The sequence below is a fragment of the Moschus berezovskii genome, chromosome 11, assembly GCF_049115385.1.
Source record: "Moschus berezovskii isolate FMDL1 chromosome 11, NW_MosBer_1.0, whole genome shotgun sequence".
Classification (NCBI taxonomy): domain Eukaryota; kingdom Metazoa; phylum Chordata; class Mammalia; order Artiodactyla; family Moschidae; genus Moschus; species Moschus berezovskii.
Genome location: NC_142470.1, coordinates 2715109 through 2734619, shown reverse-complemented (window position 1 = coordinate 2734619; position 19511 = coordinate 2715109). Strand labels below are relative to the sequence as shown.

The window sequence follows — 19511 nt, the reverse complement described above, 5'->3', positions numbered from 1 at the left end:
TTTTGTTTTCATTTACTGCATAGGCTCCTTTCCCTTTCTTGGTGGTGAGCAGGGGCTACTCCCAAGTAGTGCGTGGGCTGCTCATTGCAGTGGTTCAACACTGCACCACCATGGAAGCCGTGTGTGTGTCCCCAGTTTCTTAAAAGGCTGTCTTAGGTTGGTCCACTGGAGTTTGGATGGAAAGAAAGGCACTTCGTGTGGTGTAGAGATTTATTTATACCAAGAGCACATGATCGGCATAAAACCAAATCTCTTGAAGTAGCTTCATTCAGTTGTTCAGGGACAGGCTGACTTACGCTAACCTCACACACCAGGAGTCCGACTTAGGAACTTCTTGTACCACAGGTATGATGTGGCCGCACAGAGTCCGTACCTTGGGTTGAAAAGCAGGGCACACTGTCAGGGTCGGGGGGCGGTGGGGGGAGTGGGTGCGGCCAGGCCCCGGCTCACCAGGTGACGATGTACTGCAGGTGCTCGTTGCGCAGGGTGACTCTGGTCTGCCCTCCGATGGGCCCTCCAGGGACGGTGCTCTCTGCAGGGACACGGAGCGTGTTCTCAGGGGCTGTGGGGCACACTCCCACCCGCCGACACGCACGCTGGGGCGTGAAGGACAGCAGGCGTGCAGCCAGGGCCGAGGGGGGCGCTGGGGCGCGCTGGCCGCAACATACGGAGGTCGGCGTCGATGAAGATGGGCTCGGCGCCCGTGAGCCTGGCCATGGCCCCCAGGTCCCGGTAGTGCCACTGCTTCCGCTCCGGACTGTTCTCGGGGACAAAGGGCTTCCTGGCCTCGGTGAGCCTCACCACCCCCACCAGGGCCACTTCTCCCTCAACCTGCGAGGGGAGGGGGGAGATGCGGTCTCCACAGAGCTGGGACGGCTCCTCCCAGAGCGGGCAGTCCAGCCCCCTCACCTGGCCTTTACGCCGTGTGTCCGGATTCACTTTCCTCCTGGGCACAAACCCTCTGTTCACCAGAATGGTGATTCTAGGGTAGTAAGAACACGCGGTTTCAGGCAGGGAGGAGGTTCTGCATGCAGGTGATGATGACTCGTGGTCACTGGGTGCCTTGGGGAAGGACTGAATACAGCGAGCTGGGGGGCGGGGGCTCCAGCCCCGCGAGTCGTGTGGGTTCACACCCGCCCCACCATCAGGCTCTGCGGCAACAGAGCCAGTGATGGACGTCTCCCCACTGCCTTGCCCTTCAACTCCTGCCTCCAGTTCCCTGTCCTGTCCTAGCTGCAGCACTGGGGCCCATCCTGCACCTAAAACCAGAAGGCGAAGGCTGAGGCCCTGGGGTTTCCTTCTTAGGCTGATGCTCTAGTTTTGGGTCTTGGTGGTGGTGGGGGAAGCAGTGCCGCTGGGGTGGCACTGAGTACATACCACTTGCTACTCAAACAGCCTCCTGAGAAGGCTCCCCTGACCTGAAGCCCTCCACACAAGCCTGGGGCTCCTCTGCTGGCCCCTCCTGTCGCCCCATAATCACTAAATGTGTCAGCCACTGAACGGTTTCTCCAAAGAGGCCTGTTTCATTCTCCTTCCCCCTCAGAAGCTCGACAACGCAGACCAAGTTCAGCCTTAATAACACCAGGATGACACTTCAAACTCTCCAAGGACTTGAGCTGTCTGGGTAGCTTGGATTCCCTGGGGTCGGGGGCTGAGAAGGAACGTGGGAACCAGTACCTCTGCCAAGCCACTCACCCCAGCTCAGTGCAGTGGAAGGGAGTGACCACATAGGCACCGCTCTCAGCCACCGATGACAGCCGGCCGGCCTCCCGGGCCTCCCGGGCAGGGTCCACCATCGTCCGTGGCATCATGTACAGCTCCTTGGAGTGGTCAAAGTGCCCCCTGACCTTCACAGGCCTGTACTCCAGGTTCTTCAGTTCCATTGGGCTATACAGGGCGGGAGAAGGGGAGCCAAGACCCACCTGAGGGTCTGCAGACCACGACGCCACCGTGGCCTGGGCAGAAGGTGATACACAAGCACCGTGGGGGCTGCAGAGCTGCCCCTCTGCGGGGGGCTGGGTCCTTGAAAGCCACGGGGGAACGAGGATTTGTGCTGCCAAACAGTCCTCGTTTTCAAGAAAAGCTTAAAGCTGTGGCCTCCTGTGTGAACTTAGTAAAACATGGGGGCCAAAGCGACCATCTGCAAGGCAAACACGACCCACTGTCTGCTCCCCTGAATGGGAAGCGTCGCGATGACAGCTGTCCTTGTAGGTGAGTACTTTCAAAGGAGGGAAGAAGGCAGGAGAATCACTACGCACATTTTCAAAACACCACTCACGCCCAGACGTGACAGACATCTGCACTCCCGCCGCCTAAGAACTGCTGCTATGGGAGGCAGTCAGGACTGCGGGACCCCTCAGTACCCTGGGCCTGAAAACGGGTGAAGCCCAAAGGCCTTTCTACACATGTGTCAGGCAGCAGCTGGGTGCCAACAAGAAGCCTAGTAGGACCACTGATGAGTCAGGAAGGCAGGCCACAGCCAGGCCCCGCTGCTGACCGTGATCAAGCCCAGCCCCAGCAGGGCAGCCTCACAAACTCACTCTGTGGGCAGCGGGATGGGCTCGGCCATAACTCTCGACTCGAGCTCTGCGATCAGCTGTAGCTTCCACTTCCGACGCTGGACCTGTGGGCACAGGGCGTAAGCCTAAGTGGGTGGCAGCATGGTCAAGGGCTCAGGGCCAGGAGAGCCACGTCAGCCTTTACCTGCCACGTCCCCAGGCCAAAGGCAGTCACGGGAATGAGAAGCAGAAACCAGCGCAGGAAGGACTCATCTTCGGTTTTTGCAGCAGGTGCTTCGGCTGAAGAGCTGCCACACCTGAGGGGCCTCCAGGCCAACCCTAGGAGATGTCACAGCAGGGGCATGGGGCCGGAAGCCCTGGAACGAAGAACTGGAGCGGCCAGTTCCACGAAGCTGCCCTGACTGCCTGAGAGAAGGTGGAACAGGAGTAGGGCCAGGCCACCACGGGCAGTTGGAGCCAACCAGCAGCTGCGTCCAGCCCAGCTCTTAACGCAGCACCCGGCGCAGGACCCCCACTCAGGTCATCGACTGAGTGAGATCCAGCTATTAGGTCCTGGCTCTGCCACCCACTGACCCTGGGTCATGGCTTTCCTGCAAGGACATGCTGAGACGTATCCTGTCACTTAGATGCAAGGACCTGCCCATGCTCTGCAGAGACAGAACGTGATACCCTTCAGGAGAGTGGTTTACAGAGCTCTCAGAACGACTTTTCTTTTGAATCGCTCATAAATTGAAAGTTGGAAAAAGGTACACAGGAGGTACCTTTAAGCTCTCAGAGCGTGAGTTCCATCAATGGAAACCATCCTAGGTCTTAGGGATGGTTAAAAAAAGGCAGGCCTCGAGTAGACTTCAGCCGCCTTTCCAGGGTGCACAGCGCTCTGTACACAAACACCCTTTGCTGAACCTCGGGGACCACATGCAAACTGTACAGACCAGCCATGCTTTCCTTTAGGATCCCAGACGGCTTAGGTCTCGGGTCGGCCCCGCCTCAGCCTGAGGCTGCCTCGGGCAGTGGCTGCACGTGTCGGCAGGGCGGCAGCACAGAGATCAGCCCGGGGGCTCCCGAGGCCGGGGCGGCAGTTTCAGAGCGTATCGCGACACCCTCGCCCCCCGGCAAAGTGGTCGCATGGACTGAAAGGCTTTCCCAGGGCGCCTGGGGCGTCCCTGCACGAGGACTCACCTGCGCGCGGAGCGATCCCCAGGACGCTCCTCCAGACGACGCTGGCCGGGGCCTGCGGAGACGCGAGGGGCCGGCTGAGCTCGCCCACTGCCAGGACGCGCCCGGCCCGCCGCACCCCCGCCCGGCCGCACCGCCCCGGCCCGCTCACCGGCCCCGCGCCCGCCGCGCGCAGCCCGAGCTGCCGCGCCGCCGCCGCCATCGCCCGCCCGCTCCCTTCCGGGCCCTGGAGGCGTGCGCGCCCCCGGCGCCGCCCCGGCCCGCCCCCGGCCCACGTGGTTCCGGCGACGGTCGGCGCCCAGCTGCGCGCGCCGAGCCATGAGCGAGCTGCCGGCCGACCTGCGCGCCTTTCTGCGCGAGCACCCGAGCCTGCGGCTGGAGCCCGGCGCCTGCAAGGTGGGAGCGGGGCGGGGGTGGGGTGCGGGAACCCCTCGGCGGGCCCCGAGACCCCCAGCGCCCGGACCCCGTGACCGCGCCGCGCTCCCGCCCGCAGGTGCGGTGCGCTCTGACCGGCCACGAGCTGCCTTGTCGCCTCCCCGAGCTGCAGGTCTACACCCGCGGCAAGAAGTACCGGCGGCTAGTCCGCGCCTCCCCGGCCTTCGACTACGCCGAGTTCGAGCCGCACATCGTGCCCAGCACCAAGAACCCGTACGTGGCCGGGCCGGGGCGGGGCGGCCGGGCACTGCCGGGGAGGCCCGGGGAGGGACAGCTCCTAGAGCTGAGTCTGGCCGGGACTGGGTAGACTCCGGAGCCCCGACCCCTCTCCGTAGAGTGAGCGCTCCTCAGAGATGCGCCGTTTGGCAGCGCCCACCCTCCCGTCTGATAGGAGACCTGAGATGCAGGTGGGAGTTCTGGAGCTGCGAGTCACCTGGGACCCCAAGTGTCGCTCGTGTCTGTATGTGTGTGTGTTCAGTCGCTCAGTCGTGTCCGACTCTTTGCGACCCCGTGGGCTATAGCGCACCGGTTTTTTCTGTCCTTCACCATCTCCTGGAGTTTGCTCAAATTCATGTCCACTGAGTCTGTGATGCTAGCTAACCATCTCGTCTTCTGTCATCCCCTTCTCCCCTTGCTGAATCTTTCCCAGCTTAAGGATCTTTTCCTCTGAGTCGGCTCTTTGCATCAGGTGGCCAAAGTATTGGAGCTTCAGCCTCAGTCCCTCCAGTGAATATTCAGGTTGATTTCATTTAGAAGTGACTGGTTTGACTTTGCTGTAGAAGGGACTCTCAAAGGTCTCCTCCAGCATCACAATTCAGAAGCGTCAGTTTTTCGGCACTCAGCCTTCTTTATGGTCCAGCTCTCTCGTTCATACATGACTACTGGATGGTTCTGCATTACAGTGGTGCCGTCTGCATATCTGAGGCTGATATTTCGTTTGCTTTTTGTGCGACCTGGGCCTGTTCTGTGTGCTTCGTAGAGGGTTGGCACACTTGTGCTTTGTCAGCTGAGGTTCTGAAGGCGGTCATTTTCCTTCTTTAGTTTAAAGGAGAGCTTTGATTTAGCCGAGAGGGCACGGTTGACAGTAATAGTCAAGATGAAGGGGGGTGGCAGACAGTCCCACTGTCCAGCACTTTGTGAAGCGCTGGTCCACACGCCTCTCCTGCTGGAGCAGTCTGGGGAGGCTGGCCAGGCTGTCTAGGCCTGTTTTCTGGGTGGACGGTGAGGCTGTCTGGAGGAGTGGCAGGCTGCAGTTGCTTGTAAGCTTGGAAGAATCCTGCTGCCTTAAGCCACATGGCAGTCCTCCCCCATCAGACTCTCTCGGGGTGATTCTAAGACGTGGCCATGGTAGAGCTGTGGGTCTGGACCCTGGCTTGTGAACTGTCCCTTAGGCACCAGCTGTTCTGCAAACTCACCCTGCGACACATCAACAAGTCCCCAGAGCACGTGCTGAGGCACACCCAGGGCCGGCGGTACCAGAGGGCGCTGCAGAGGTGTGAGTAGCCTCGGGGGACATGGGTGTCTGGGGGCTTCCGTGCTCTCCCCAGGACCAGCACCCCTAGAAGGCAGAAGCGGCAGCCTGGTCAGCTTTGGTGGCCCTTGGTGGATGCACCAGGCCCGGTCCCACCACGGTGAGGAGAGGGTGATGGTAGAGATGGCCCTGAGCAACGCAGAGTGACGCAGCTTGGGTTAAGTGCTCTGAAGAAGGTGGTGCTAAGCATCACCAGGTGGGCCTGCCTTACACAGGAGGCTCTCGGAGGGTTTCTCTTCAGACCAGGCTTGAGGGGCTGTGGGGAGAGTGCTGGGCTTGGCTGTGGGGGCGGTTCTGTAGGACGGCTACCGTGCCACCAGGCAAGGTGGGCTTCGACAGGCAGGTGGGGACAAGGCCACAGAGGGGCTTGGCAGCTTTGGATGGAAGTGCGCTGGGGGGTTAGAGCCGGGACTTCATGGGGCGCACCATCCAGGGAGGGGTCCCGCTGCTGTGCCTGAGGGGACTTAAGTCTCCGGGTGGCAGGCTGGTGCGGCTTCCTGTGCCTGCTTAGCACTCTCCCAAGTGCGGCTTCCTGGAAATTGGCTGGAGCCGAAGGAATGGGTGCTCCAGGCCCGTTCGGTCTCCGCTGTCCTGCCCCTGGCCCACACCCGCACGCACCTGGCTGCTCTCCCAGGAGCTCTCCTGACGTTTCCCTGGGGAGGAGGGTGGCAGGGCCCAGGCTGAGTCCAGCTGTGTGCCGGAGGATGGTGGGGAGACGCGAGGGAGCCAGGCAGCGTACAGGTCTGTCTTGCAGATGAGGAGTGTCAGGAGCAGGGCGTCGAGTTCGTTCCGGCCTGCCTCCTGCACAAGAGGAGGAGGAGGGGAGACCAGCAGGATGGTGATGGGCCGCCACGTCCTAGAGAAGCCTTCTGGGAACCCCCATCCAGCGATGACGGCGCCGCCCCGAGTGACAGTGACGACAGCATGACAGACCTGTACCCGCGTAAGCTGGAGTGCGGCCCCCACCCGTCCTCGGGACTCGGTCACAGCTGTCCCCGCGGCTTCCATCAGCAAGCAGCTCCCTCCCGCTGCGTGTCCGCCTCTGGGCCTGGGCCTGGCTGATCCCTGAGCACAGGTTGTGCACTTGACCTCAGACGGCCCAAACCTCTACCCCTTGCAGCTGAGCTGTTCACCAAGAAGGACCCAGCAGCGACTGGGCCTGGGGACAGCACTGACGACTTTCTGACCGAGGACGAGGACGAGAAGCCGAGGTGCCCCCAAGAGCCGGGCCCTGAAGACAGCGGGGCCCTGGGAGTGGGCCAGGATCGTGTCCTCAAGCGCAGGAAGGTAGTGCTGTTCCCTGGACTGCCTGCGCGGCAGCGGCTTCCTATAGCCGTGGGTTTCACCTTTTTTAGAGAAAAATCAGATACCTTTTTCTTTACAGCTGAAATTTCAAGCCAGCAGAATACAAGACAGGCGCTGGCGGGGCTGGTCGGTGGGGGCGGGGCTGCCTCCTGGTCTGCGCCTGCGCAGAAGGGGCTTCACGGAGCGGCCTCAGGGCCCCCAGTCTAAGGCAGGGCGGCCCGAGCGCAGCGCAGGAATCTCGAGGAGGGGACTCGATTAGAGCCCCTGGAACCTCTGAGCCTGGGGCAGGAAAGAAGGTTCCGTCAGTGACACAGCACTGGGCTGGTAGAGGGCAGGGCAGGGCTGTGCGGTTGGGGTCCGGGTGCTGCCTTTAACTGCCCTGCCGAGTGGTCACGGAATCCGCGGGCAGAAAGCTGCCCAGGGGCTCCCATTAAAGTCCTTTCCTCCCTGCAGACTGGGGTTGGGAGGCAGGCTCACAGCACCCCGGTATCGCATCCGAATGCCCCCACTGACGGGAATTCTGTTTGTAAAACAGAAGCGGTCCAGCTCTTTGAAAAAAAAGTTCAAAAGTCACCACCGCAAACCAAAGAGCTTCAGCTCTCCCAAACAGTCATCCTGATGAAAGGTCGCTGGGGAAACACATCTTGAGAGAATTCTGAAAGTCCTCGGAAGCTGCCAGCCAGGGTCCCGGCTGGTCCGCGTGTCCCAAGACCTGCTCCACGCACTCCTCATTTGCTGCCCCTGCACGGCTGGGGTCTGACCCCCACACCCAGAGAGCAGCGGAGACCCCACAGGAAGACCTCCATCTGGACGTGGTCTCCGGCGACGCCTGGAGGGGGCACCCAGGGAGAGCCCTGGCCAGGCCCCACCTGGCTGGAGGACACCAGAGGACCACGCTGCATACAACAAATGCCATTATTTATTTTGATGTGTCTCCAAAAATCAAAATGTTTTCAAACACAACTAAGATATAAAATACAACATGAGATTTATACTTATTTCCCACAGAGAGCAAAAAAATGTTTTGTGTTTTTTTTCCCAGAAATTCTTTTTGCTAAAACCAATTTAGTAGGTCCTTTTTCCTCTTCTTACATAAGCATCTACCCCTGCCCCGAGCACTAGCCCACTCAGGAACAGGGGAGGTGGACTGGGGACCACCAGGGGTCAGTCTGTTTTTACAAACCAAAAACTGTACCACAGAGCAGCTGTAGCCTAGCCAAGTGGGCTGTTCCCTGGGGCTGGGAGCTGGGGTAGCTGGGTGGGGGTGTGCCTCCCGCCCACTCTGCCTAGACTGAGACACGAAGTCAGAACCTCCTCACATGGGGGCACCCCAGGGATGGAAGCAGAAAGCCCTCCATCCTTATAAATACTTGGGGAGTAGGGAAGTGGGCTCCTGGGGGTGGGGTATAAGGAGCCTCTGCAGTGGGGCGGACACATGGATGGTGCTGGAAAGGTGGCAATGGCTCCCCTCGGGTTAGCTGGGTCCAGACTGTCGGGAAGGTTCTAGCAGCTCTAGTGGGTAAGAGCCAGCCACCCCCAACCCTGTGAAGCTGGCCAGGGCTCCAGTGGGTTGGGGTGGGGGTTGCTCCCCTCACCCTGGCTCGATACGAAGGTCTGTGTGGATCTGGGTTCAGGACTGGCCCCAGAAGGCCCTCGGGTCAGGCTCACACCCCCAGCAGATGAATCCAGAGAAGGTGGGGCCCACTCCACGGCAAGGCTTGTGAGAGCTCGGAGGGCCTGGCCCCCAGGAGGACCCGGCAGCGGCAGAGGGGCTGCCATTACCTCATGGCCTCTGCTACCAGGTGGACGAGCGAACAACAGCGAGAAGAGCTCGCGGCCCCGCCCCCAAGAAGAGAAACGCAGTATAAGGCAATGTTAGAAAACTTTAAATACAGGATCAAGATCCAATCGGTAAGGCATCACAAATCGTAAAAAGGAATTGGGGCTGCATTCAGCATAGCAAATAGACAATCTGAGCAAGCAGCGGCCTCATGAGGGCGGGGAGTGAGCGGGCAGGGGGGCGCCGGCTGCGGCTCTGGGACAGGTCGGCCTGAGGTAACTGGTCTCAGCGCCCACTCCGGCCAAGCCCTGTCCGCGGGGGCGGCTGCTCCCCATCTGGGCATGTGGGCACCGACGAGGCCCACACGCGCTGCCAGGCCTGGGCTCCAGCCCCTGTGGGCTCCGGGCGGCCTTTCTGAGGGCCTCACCCCTGCCGTGAGCCCCTCATGTTCCCAGGCAGCACCCCGTGGAAACCGCACCGACCCCGGCTGCTTCTTTGAGGAACGCCCTGGCCATAAACCGCAGCCTCAGCTGCTGCTCTAATACTGCCTTATTCTTTGGGTCTGGGGTTGCTCTAAACGCTCTCACCGGCCCTATAAAAGGATCACAGCGCAGGGCAGAGCCCACGGGGAAGGCACTGGTGTGGGTCTGAACCAGTGTGTTGATGTTGGGCTGGGCCACCCCAAATCATTGAGTAGTTTTAGCTAAAAAGGTAAACTTCAAAAAAAAATAAAAGGGAGACTGCTTTGAATGATACACAAATGTATCTGCTCACAGTACAGCTTCAAGGTCCCCGACCCCAAAAATGAAACAAAAAAAACTGGGCTGACAGGCCACAGCCAAGCAAGATGCTCACTCCAACAAGCCATGGCCCTGCCCTGGGGAGGGGGCGCTGACCTCGGCCGGCCAGCTCCGTGCGGTCAGATACCAGGCTGCGGGTCCATAGCAGGGTTAGCCATTAATTATCAGGTGTCTGCAAATAAAGTTCTCAAAACATCTGTGCCTTTACCAAGGGGGGGAAGGGAAGAGGATACAGGAGATGCTGGCAGTTACTCAAATCCGCCCTGAACCGGTCCTCGACAGCCGTGGGTCCCAGCCGGGCAGGGAGGACGCCATTACCACTCTTTCTTCTTCTCGTCCATGGACACGCCCCCAGGGCCCAGGGCCACCACCAGCAGCAAGCCTCCGATCACCGACATGGTCTGGAAGAAGTCGTACTTGAGGAAGTCGTGCATGGGCTTATAGACGGGAATGGTCCAGAAGGCGTTGAAGTACACGTTGATGGCAAACAGCCAGACGACCAGAGTCAAGGCAGCCAGCTTGGTTTTAAAGCCTATGGCCACCAAAATCATCAGCGCTGTGCCCACGATGTTCTGGAGGATCTGCATAGGTTGAAAGGTATGGAATGAGAACGAACGTGAAGAAGAGACGTGTCCTGTTTGACACGCAGGCCAGTTCCAGCTGCCCGCGTCCCCGCAGGCCCTGCGCCAGGGTGGAGTAACTCGGGGCGTGCGAGAGCCGGCATCATAAGCAGGGAAGGAAAAGAGGAGCGACCGCGGTGAGGGCAGCAGGCGGCCGCCCCGGGCGGAGCGGCCTGCAGTTCACAGGCAGGGCTACTAGCCGGACTCACCTGCGGCAGACCCTAGGGGCCCAGGTTAGCTGGGACCACACTCCCCGGGGCTGCTCAAGACCAACTGCTCCCTGCCCCCAGCGCCAGGAGCCCCTCCTGGGAACCCTGCCCAGCCAGGGCCCAGCTCTATGAGCTCCTAGGGGCCAAGGATGAAGCCTTCGACTGTGCAGCCCCAACCCCTGGCATGCAAACTACACGCTGCAGGAGGGAGTGCTGTGAACCTGCACCCCCAGCTGGAAGGGCCCTGCGGTGAGGTCAGGGCAGCTTCCTGGCCCCGAGAACTCGGCAGTGTCACAGGACCATTCTGAGGGCCCTTCGGCGCTGTGCAGCACGCAGAGAGGGGGCAGCGCCCTTCCAAAAGGTCAGGGATCAACTGGGGACACGTACCGAGAAGAAGCTGGCGTCAAAGTGCAGCAGCGTCATGAACATCAGGACCAGCAGAACTCGGCCTCCGAGCTGCATGTACTGCTTGGGGGAGCTCTCGCGCATGGTGGGGACACCCGCGAACATGCTCTTGCCTTCGGAACGGGACTCGGCCAGCAGCAGCAGCAAGCCTCCTCCCAGGGCCAGGTTCCTGCAGGACACACCCCCACAGCGGTCGCTCAGGCCCGCCGCGCCCCGCCAGTGCCGGGCAGACCGGGTCAGAGGCTGCAGCAGGAAGGGGACCCCGCTGACCCCCGCGGACAGGACTGGAGACACAGACGCGTCTGCACCCACCGAGGGGCCCAGGCCGGGCTCTCTTGCTGACCTGCGCTCCCCCGGACCCTCAAGCCCTCATGAGACATGGGGTTCTCACCTGTGTTCTCGGGGTTTGAGGATGGGGAGGAAAAGGCCTCACCAACGTCTGCTACAGAGTCTAAGAAGCATGGTTTTGACCCAGAGGAACTCACATCAACCACCAGCTACTAACTTTAGAGACACGAAGAGAGTCGCCACCAGAAGACACCCACCTCATCAGGAACTTCAAGTCCCATAAAATGCTGTAGGCGATCGTCTGAGAGACAGAGGAAAAAGAAACTGGAGTCTCAGGCAATTCTCCCAACATACATGAGAAATCTAAATACAAGACAGACAAAACCCTTTCGGGACATGAACAGCCCCAAACTCGGCAATGGGTTCAGCGTCCCTCGGGGTGGGTTGTGGCCAGGACCTGTCAACAAGCCCCTGCTTCCTCAGAGCTGGATCCAGACGGTTCTGGAGGACACGGTGGCTCCAAGACCCGACCCGGATGAAATGTGAGCTAAGCATTTCATGAGTAGCTGCGTGTACTCTGTGAAGTAGAGAACCTGTGACCTGCTGCCTGGTCACAAGGAGCTTGGGGAAGTGACCAACGGTGGAAGCCCAGAGCTAAGCCCCAAGCAGTTCCAGGCAGACACAAGCGGGCTGAAGGGGAGTGGGGCTCGGGTCTAAGCAGGGTGACAGGAGGGAGACCCGCTCACCTGCAGCGCGATGATCCCGAAGAGCCCGAAGCAGGCGTACTGCACGAAGTTCCTGCTCAGCACCAGGATGCAGCCAGCTGCAACGAGGCTGAGGTCAGAGCTGTGGCCCCTCCCCCAGCTGCTGGCGCTGTGGCCACCCACCCCGAGCAAAAAGCAGCCTCTGGCGGGGGAAAGCCTCTACCTATCAAAAGCCCTGGTTCAGAAAGTGGACTCCCAGCTAGAGTCGCCGTCTGTTAGAGGCGGCTCTGCCGGGGGCCGCAGTCCTGTCCTGGCCCCCAGGGACAGGGGACGGCGGGGGCACTGAGGAGGATCGCGGGGGCTGGGCCCAAAGCCCGCGCAGCCACACCGGCGCTGCCACCTGCGTCCTCTCCAGACCCCGGGTTCGGGGTGCCTCGGCTCCTTACTGGCCGCCCCCAAGTCCCCTGCACCTCCTGCTCCAGGCAGGACTAAACCCAGAGCAGCCAGCCAGGGGCCGCCCGGGAGGCCCGCAGGGGCGCGGGCGCCACTCACTGAGCTGCCCGAGCAGGTTGAGGAAGACGAAGGCGGAGGCCAGCGCGTAGCCGCAGCTCCACGTGGTGTCGATGTAGTCCCGCTGCTCACCCCACTGGAACCACATGCGGATGCCGTCCTCCAGGAACGTGCTGATCAGGCAGAGGCGTGCCACGTGCGGCAGGTGCTGCTTCGTGACGCGCAGGAACTGTGGGGCCGGAAAGCCACGGTGAGGGGCGGCCAGACGGGGCGGCGGAGGCCCGGTGCCTGCTCCCAGCACTGCCTGGGGGTTCCGGGCACCCTGCCTGGAGGCGAGGGAGACCTCAGTCCAGCCCCCGACCTCCTCCTGTCATCACACGTGAACTGCTGCAGGACAGCACGTGCACCTCAGTCAAGGCTGTGGGAAGCCAGCCTGGCCACGGCAGGCCCCGCGGGCCCTCGGCAATGCCCTGGCCCAGCGTCCCTCCGCCACAGCACTGCTGTCCCGACGCACTGTGTCCGTCGTGGGTCGTCCACGAAGGCCGTGAGCGCCTGCCTGGCCTTCGCTAACCTCGAGCTGCTGGGACAACCCCGTTCCCACAGGGACAGCCAGAAGTGCCTGCAGACACAGCTTCCTCCTGCCCGGTGCCAGCCAGGCCATTTACGATGGCTGACTAGGACACACACAAGCAACTCAAAACCGAGGCACGAATGTCATTTCAGTGAGCCACACGCACTGTCTCTTCCCAAGCACTCAAAGCAGAGGGACAAAGGGAAAGACACCCTGTGACACACGATAGCAGGAACTGGGAAGAAAGATAGGGCATACCCGCCCATGTGACTTGTGTGTCAGCAGCCAGAGTCCGAAGGGCACCTGTGAATCTGACCCCTCAAAGGGACATCAAGTGAGTGTCACAATCTCTGAGGCTGGCTAACCTGCTGCTGGAATAAACGAAGGTGTGCCTGGGAGTGTTTCTTCCATTTTGGTGTTTTGAAAGCTGACTGAAAGTCCAAGGCGCTGCTAAAGCCATCCACCACGGTTAGCAAGCCGTCAGCTGTTTAGACCAACCTTTAGTTGTCAGTTCTGGCTTAGTCAGCAGAGATGCCTCCCCTCCCCCGGACTCTGGGCCACAGCACTGGCCTGAGGATAGAGGGGTGACAAGCCAGGTGTCCACTCTCTCCAAGTCCTAGAGCTTGGGCCCCGAGGTGTCACTTCTGCACATGTCCGCTTGGGCCCCGACCCCCCCACGGAATTGCGCCAGAGTCCCAGTGAGAGAGGGAGACGCGCAGACAGGCGAGCAGGCGGGCCTGGGGCAGGAAGCCAGGGCTGAGGCTGACGGCTGGTGCTCTCACCCTGGCTCTGAGCCCCGACGGCCAGTGCACTGCAGACAAGCTGAGTGAATGCTTTGATGGGGGTGGGGGGTCTCTACTATCCTACAAAGTGAGGACCAGTAGGTTAATAGTCATGAAGGCTCTTTCCAACCTTAATGAGCAGAGGAAAAAGAGAAGGACAATGGACCTTGCCTTTAAAATGAAAAAAAAAAAAACAAAAAAACAGGTCCCAAATACACCTACATGAACTCTGGAGTCCACGTAGGGTAGAAGCACTTGAGATCAGGAGCTGTGGGAACAGTGGAGGCCACACACCCTCCTGTTTCTGCCTCAGGGCCTAAATCAAAACGCCAAGCAATGGAGTAATCACCCAGGTCAGTAGGCCCAGCCACCAGTCAAGAAGCCCTGGCGACAACACAGGCCTCAGCAGAGTGTTGAAACCTGGAGAAAGCCACATGAGGCTGGCACAGCCCGCCAGGAGAGCAGTGTGGACTGTGAACCCCAGGCGGGGGCCGGCTTGCCTCCACTGGCCCCTAAACCGCAAGACGGAGGCACTGTTTAAAGCCCCCGTGACAGTCTGCGCCCTTAATTTGAGTGTCTGGGTCAAGGGGATTAGACAGCGGCGGAGAGAAGTTCTCTTTGGACAGGCAATTCCCTCCTTCCTCCGAGTGCAGACATGCCAAGACAGACATCTCTCTGCGTTAGAAAAAACTGCAATAATTCAGCTATCTGCGCTCTGAACTAAGCACATCTTGATAAAGAATCTGCCTGCCAATGCAGGAGACGTGGGTTTGATTCCTGGGTTAGAAAGATCCCCTGGAGAAGGAAATGACAACCCACCCTCCCCAGTATTCTTGCCTGGGAAATCCATGGACAGAGGAGCCTGGTGGGCTACAGCCCATGGGGTCGCAAAGACTTAGCAGCTAAACAACAACGTGGGCTAGGTTTAGGGCTATTTTATAAGTCAGGCCGATCCAGAGCCTCTCTGGAACCAGCCGCCCTCTAGTGAGCAGCTGCTTGGACTGAACACGGAGGAAGACGGCCAGGTGTGACAACCCGAGCCCAGACCCAATTTGAACCTTGCCTGCACACGTTATGCTCTCAGCGTCTGGCCCCTGGACCCACGCTGTGCTTCTGCACACAGTGTCCCCTTGGCACGGCAGAGGAGCCCCTGAAGCAGGCACCTAGAGGCCACCTGGCCGGTGCTCACGCTAAGCTGGCCTCCTGCACACACCATGGACCCGAGGCCGGGGACTGACTGCAGCCCATGCACCCACAGTGCTCACAGGCAGTGCACGCCGTGCGCCCGGACAGAGCATCAGATGGGAAGGCCGGAAGGAGACCTGAGTGGGCAAGACCTGCAGGACAAGAGACAGGGTCTGTCGCCCTGTGGGGGGCAGGCCTTTCACAGGAAGCTCATGGTCAAGCGTGGCATATGGGTCCTAAGCAGGACCCCATCTGAGGGCTCACCTACAGAGCTAAGGTTTCCGTACAAGAGGCTGTGGTTTCCGAGCAGCTGGGATTTAAGCAGCAGTTGTACCCAACCTGGGACATGGCTCTAGGACACGGCCATCACGTCACACAGCCACCTGCAGCTCCCACAGAACACGGGGAAACCTACTGTTTCTGAGTGTTCAGGACAAAAGGGACCTGAGGAAAGCAGGCTGCAATTCTTGGTTCATGAGAACTTGCAAGCAGAGGTAAGAGGCGGGTCGGGCTTCCGTGCACTCTGAAAACTGGGGCTGCCCTTCTCCAGGGCTGCCCCAAGCCTGCACACCCCAAAAGATTAGAGCCTGCGGCCAGTGACCTCCGGCCCATCAGGCTGAGTCAGGGCTGGTAGCTGAGCCCGGTGACTCAGGGGCACATCCACCCGGACCCCCAGCGAGTCTCCCCGAGTGCTCTGTAAGGCCACGTAGCACCTGGAGGTCCAGGAAGAGGTGTCGGTCGGCCCTGGGATGGAGAGATGGCCTGGCTTCCCTAATGAAAACCAAACGGGACACAGCGCCACCAAGAGAGGAGCAGTGCCAGGCTGCTCCTGACCTTCCAGGAGAAGCCTCTTTGCCCGCCGCCCCGCCCCCATGCCTCCACCCTGCTCCCCAAGAGGCAGGGTGCCTTCTCAGCACCTCCTGTCTGAGGTCAGAGCAGGGGAAAGTGAGTCAGCCAGCTCCTCTCTGCCCTCTCCCCGCTCTTTTTTGGTCTAAGGCCGGAAGCCCTTGTCGGGGAGGGATGCCAAAGGAAGAGGAGGAGAACACAGAGAAGCCACCCAGCGCTGTCTCAAACCCTACCCACACTGGTGGCTCCACATGGGGTTAAGGCACAGCCCTGAGACCTGGGGGCTATGGAGGCCCGGCTCAGTGTCCCACCAGGGCCGTCCCCACTCCCCAGCGCTTGATCAGAGGCCAAAGGGAGCTCCTGGAGGTGAGAGCTCCCAAGACTGGCTCTGTCCTGCCAGGGGACAGGTGGAAATACCAAAGGCCACACAGAAAGCAAGGCCTCATGCAGCTTATCTGTCACCTTGGTGACACAGACCATTAAGTGCTAATACTCCTATTTACTGGGGCAAATGTGCTTGGGAGTCATAGCCTGAAGCCTGGCTGTAAGTCCCAGCTGCAGGGGATGGGCGTCATTTTGGATTACTGAGTTCATTAGTCTCTGGCCCCTTCAGACCCAGGCTCAGATGGCTTCCGAATGCCAGCTTCCGCAGACAGCTCTCTCAGCACTTTCTCCAGCAGGAGGACGCTGTCCCTGCCACCCAGGGCAAGGAGCCCGATGCCAAAGAGGCAGCTGAGCCTGCTGGCCGTAAGGAGCCAGACCACTCACCCGCACTCGTGCCTCTGCAGGCCTGAAGGAAGGTCGCAGCTCACCGACTCAATGTGGTGGGCCACCACAAGCCGCGCGAGACCACACAGACCTCCCTCTCTGCATCTGAAGAAGGAAGCACTGTGGCCCAAGCTCCCGGGACCCTCGGGCAACACAAGGCATGTGCACAGATGACCTGGCCCCATGTTGGAGCATCGGAGATTCCAGATTACGGTCGTAGCTCTCAGGGGACACACGGCCCTTCTGGGACCCTGCTCATTTCTGGCCGACTTTCTGTCCCTTCATTTTCGCTTTTGTTTTCTGAAGATGAGATCAGAAAAGATAGGTATGTCATGTTTATATTATCGGTCACATCGGTGACTTTCATGACATTTCCCCAATCCCTTCAAGTGAGATCATTTTCATCTTGAAAGCCCGGACTTTCTGCACCTTCACTGTCGGCAGCTATGTTAACACTAGGTGGATCAACGTCAAAAAACAAAGCCGCCAGCCCAACCTGGCCAGATTCTGTCTACAGGAAGCCATTGCTTTTGCTCTGCGCCCCATCACCCGTCCACGCCTTTCTCTCACACCAGGCTGGGTGGTTCCTAACTTCAGTGGTGACAGCACAGCCCGGTCCCGTCCTCCCACGGAAGGGCACCCGGGCGTCTGCGGACAACTGTCACCACCAAGGTGGGCTCTGACCCTCAAAAACTGACCACAGGAGCCTGCCCTGCCCAGCACATGTGGCCCTGTTTTTCCAGATTTTAGGCAGTGTGCTCTCCGACAGAAAAACACCTGGCCTGAGACGCCTGTTGCGTGTGACACTGGGCTTTTTGCCCAGGGCTGTGGCCCCAGGCCCCAGGAACCTCAGCAGTGAAACCGGTACAGGTTGATCCTGTGTGCCCCTCGAGGGCCTTTCCAGTTCCAAGATTCTGCTTCTTTCATTTAAAGCAAACAAAATGCATGGAGGAAAAAAAGAAAGGATTACGTAAAGAGAGTCTGATTTTTTTTTTTTTTTTTGGCAGGAGGAGGGTTTATCATTTGATAGTTGGCAGCAACTTGAGTGGAGACATTTTATCTAGATTCAGTTATGAAATTCACTTGCAAAACCAGGGCTTTTCCGGGCTGCAGAGAGAGCGTACGAGGCTCTCACGGCTACCATGGCTGAACGGAGCCGTCTTCTTAGGGGGCGGCTACTTGGGGAAACAAAACTGGGTCACTAAAACCATGTCAACGAAAGCAGACAAAGTCGGCTGGCTTGGTTTTTGAGAGCTTTCTATACAAATTGTTTTTGCAAGGGATACAATTTTTAGATTATAAACACAAAATTGTGACCTGAGGGAAAAACATTTCTTCAAGTTGACTGTTTTAGCGCCACAGTTTTGGAACATAAGCAGCTCACAGGAAAGTGGGGCTGGGAGAACCCAACAGGGAGGCCACGCTTCAGAGATCTCATCCGTCCAGGGAACAACAGGAAATCTCGTTCACCAGTAACTGATTAAAAAACAGCTCACTTAACTATTGTCTAAAAATCTCTCTCTCACACACACACCTTCCAGTGAGCCCAGCCTTGGAGTACGATGAATTATAACCACCCCCATAAAAACAGCAACTTAAACCTCACTACTTTTAACTCTGACGAAGCCACACACCCATTAAGTAAACCAAAGAGAGCATGGCGGTCGGGCCGGCGCGGCTCTTCCTACAGGTCTGTAGACATAACGGGACACTTTCAGAAGCAAAAGGCACTCGGCTAAAGAATCACCGCCATGGTCTCGGGGCCAAGCTTGGTCGAAGGAGACGGTGGGAGAGCTCTGTCCCCTTTGCAGGACCTGGTTCTGTCCGTCTAGTTTCCGAACGCCTTTGGCAGTGAGTCAGTGGCCTGTTTCGAGGGCTCGCTTCCCTGTTGCTAGGAATGCCACCTGGACACTCCTGGACTCTGCGAACAGGAAGGTAGGCGTCCCCCTCCCCCAGCTGTGGGTACAGACAGATACCCATTCATTTCAACGCGGGGCAGAGTCCAGACAGGGAAGGAAGATGGAAGGGAAGGGTCAAAGGGACCCCGTGAACCCAAAACGTCTGGGACAGAGCAAAGAAACAGTGCCGTGGCTTTCTGCAGCGGGGGTGCCTCCCAGGGCGCCCCCCTTTCCACCGGGAGGTCCGCCTCAGGCCTCCAGGCTGACCAAGCCCCCTGTTCAGGATCCGCCCCCTAAGGGTGCCCAGTGGAAGGACGAGCGTGCAGGGAGCCCCCGGCGGTGCAGAAAGGCGAGGACGCTCCCCAAGCATCCCCCATCCCACCCCGGGGCCTCAGACCCCTTCTCGGGAGGCGGGGGGCGGCCGCTGAAGCACCGCGGCGCCTCGGACGGGCCGGGCCGCGTCAGGGCGGGAGGACAGGCCCGCGGAGCGGGGCGCCCGGGGCCCGGGCCCGGGGGACGCACCCAGGGCGCCCCGGCGCGCAGGCGGCGCGAGGGCGGGCCGGGCCCCGAGGCCGCGCGCGGGGAGCCCCCGGCGCGGGCAGGCGGCGAGCCCAGGGGGCAGGCCCGGCCGGGGGAGCGGGAGCGCGCCCGCCCAGGCCTCGGGGGCCGGCTCCGCGGGGCTCGGGCGGGCCCGGGGGCGCCAGGCCGGGGCCCGACGGGCGGGCCGGGGGGCGCCGCGGGCGGCCGGGCCCGCAGGCCGCACCTGGTCGGCGAAGTCCTCGGCCGTGCCCATCAGGTCGTTCTGGCCCATGGCGGCGGCGGGAGGCTCGGCTCGCGCGCTCGCTCGCTCGCTCCCTCGGCGCTCGGCCCGTCGGCGCCCGCGCCCGCTGCGGCCTCCACAGGAAGTGCCCGGCGGCCGGCCTCGCTCCGCGTCCGCGGCTCCAGCGGCTGCCACGTAGGCCAAGCCTTAAAGGGGCCGCGCCGCGGGGCCCGCCCCGGCCGCGCCTTAAAGGGGCCGCGCGCGGCCCGCCGCACCCAGGCCCCGCCCTCCCCGCCGCGTTCAGGCCCCGCCCTCCCCGCGCGAGGCCCCGCCCCCGAGGGCCGGCCTGCCGGAAGGACGCCGCCGCCGGCGCGGTTCAGGCTGGGTGGGCCGGGCTGGCAAGCAAGCTCGCGGGGGCT

General features: G+C 60.6%; 3 protein-coding genes across 4 annotated transcripts; 1 reads left to right on the top strand and 2 right to left on the bottom strand.

Annotated features, from left to right (window-relative positions):
• Positions 1–192: 192 nt before the first annotated feature.
• SURF1 (SURF1 cytochrome c oxidase assembly factor) lies at positions 193–3934 on the bottom strand. The gene is made up of 9 exons (XM_055399939.2): positions 3847–3934; positions 3699–3750; positions 2704–2837; positions 2541–2623; positions 1696–1887; positions 910–982; positions 669–831; positions 451–532; positions 193–373 (listed from the first exon to the last, which is right to left on the bottom strand). Exons 1-9 carry the CDS (start codon positions 3895–3897, stop codon positions 304–306), a joined length of 900 nt encoding a protein of 299 aa, XP_055255914.1. The 5' UTR covers positions 3898–3934; the 3' UTR covers positions 193–303.
• A 39-nt stretch (positions 3935–3973) lies between these two features.
• On the top strand, positions 3974–7731 carry SURF2 (surfeit 2). Of its 2 annotated transcripts, none has more exons than XM_055401271.2 (6): positions 3974–4091; positions 4189–4343; positions 5522–5625; positions 6416–6604; positions 6782–6948; positions 7502–7731. In XM_055401271.2, exons 1-6 carry the CDS (start codon positions 4014–4016, stop codon positions 7583–7585), a joined length of 777 nt encoding a protein of 258 aa, XP_055257246.1. In that variant the 5' UTR covers positions 3974–4013; the 3' UTR covers positions 7586–7731. The 2 variants fall into 2 exon arrangements, with proteins under 2 accessions (XP_055257246.1, XP_055257247.1); XM_055401272.2 differs by having other exon boundaries at positions 3979–4091; positions 4243–4343.
• A 136-nt stretch (positions 7732–7867) lies between these two features.
• On the bottom strand, positions 7868–19301 carry SURF4 (surfeit 4). The gene is made up of 6 exons (XM_055401270.2): positions 19096–19301; positions 12325–12511; positions 11815–11891; positions 11326–11369; positions 10763–10949; positions 7868–10127 (listed from the first exon to the last, which is right to left on the bottom strand). The coding sequence occupies exons 1-6, from the start codon at positions 19141–19143 to the stop codon at positions 9861–9863; spliced, it is 810 nt and encodes a 269-aa protein (XP_055257245.1). The 5' UTR covers positions 19144–19301; the 3' UTR covers positions 7868–9860.
• Positions 19302–19511: the final 210 nt, after the last annotated feature.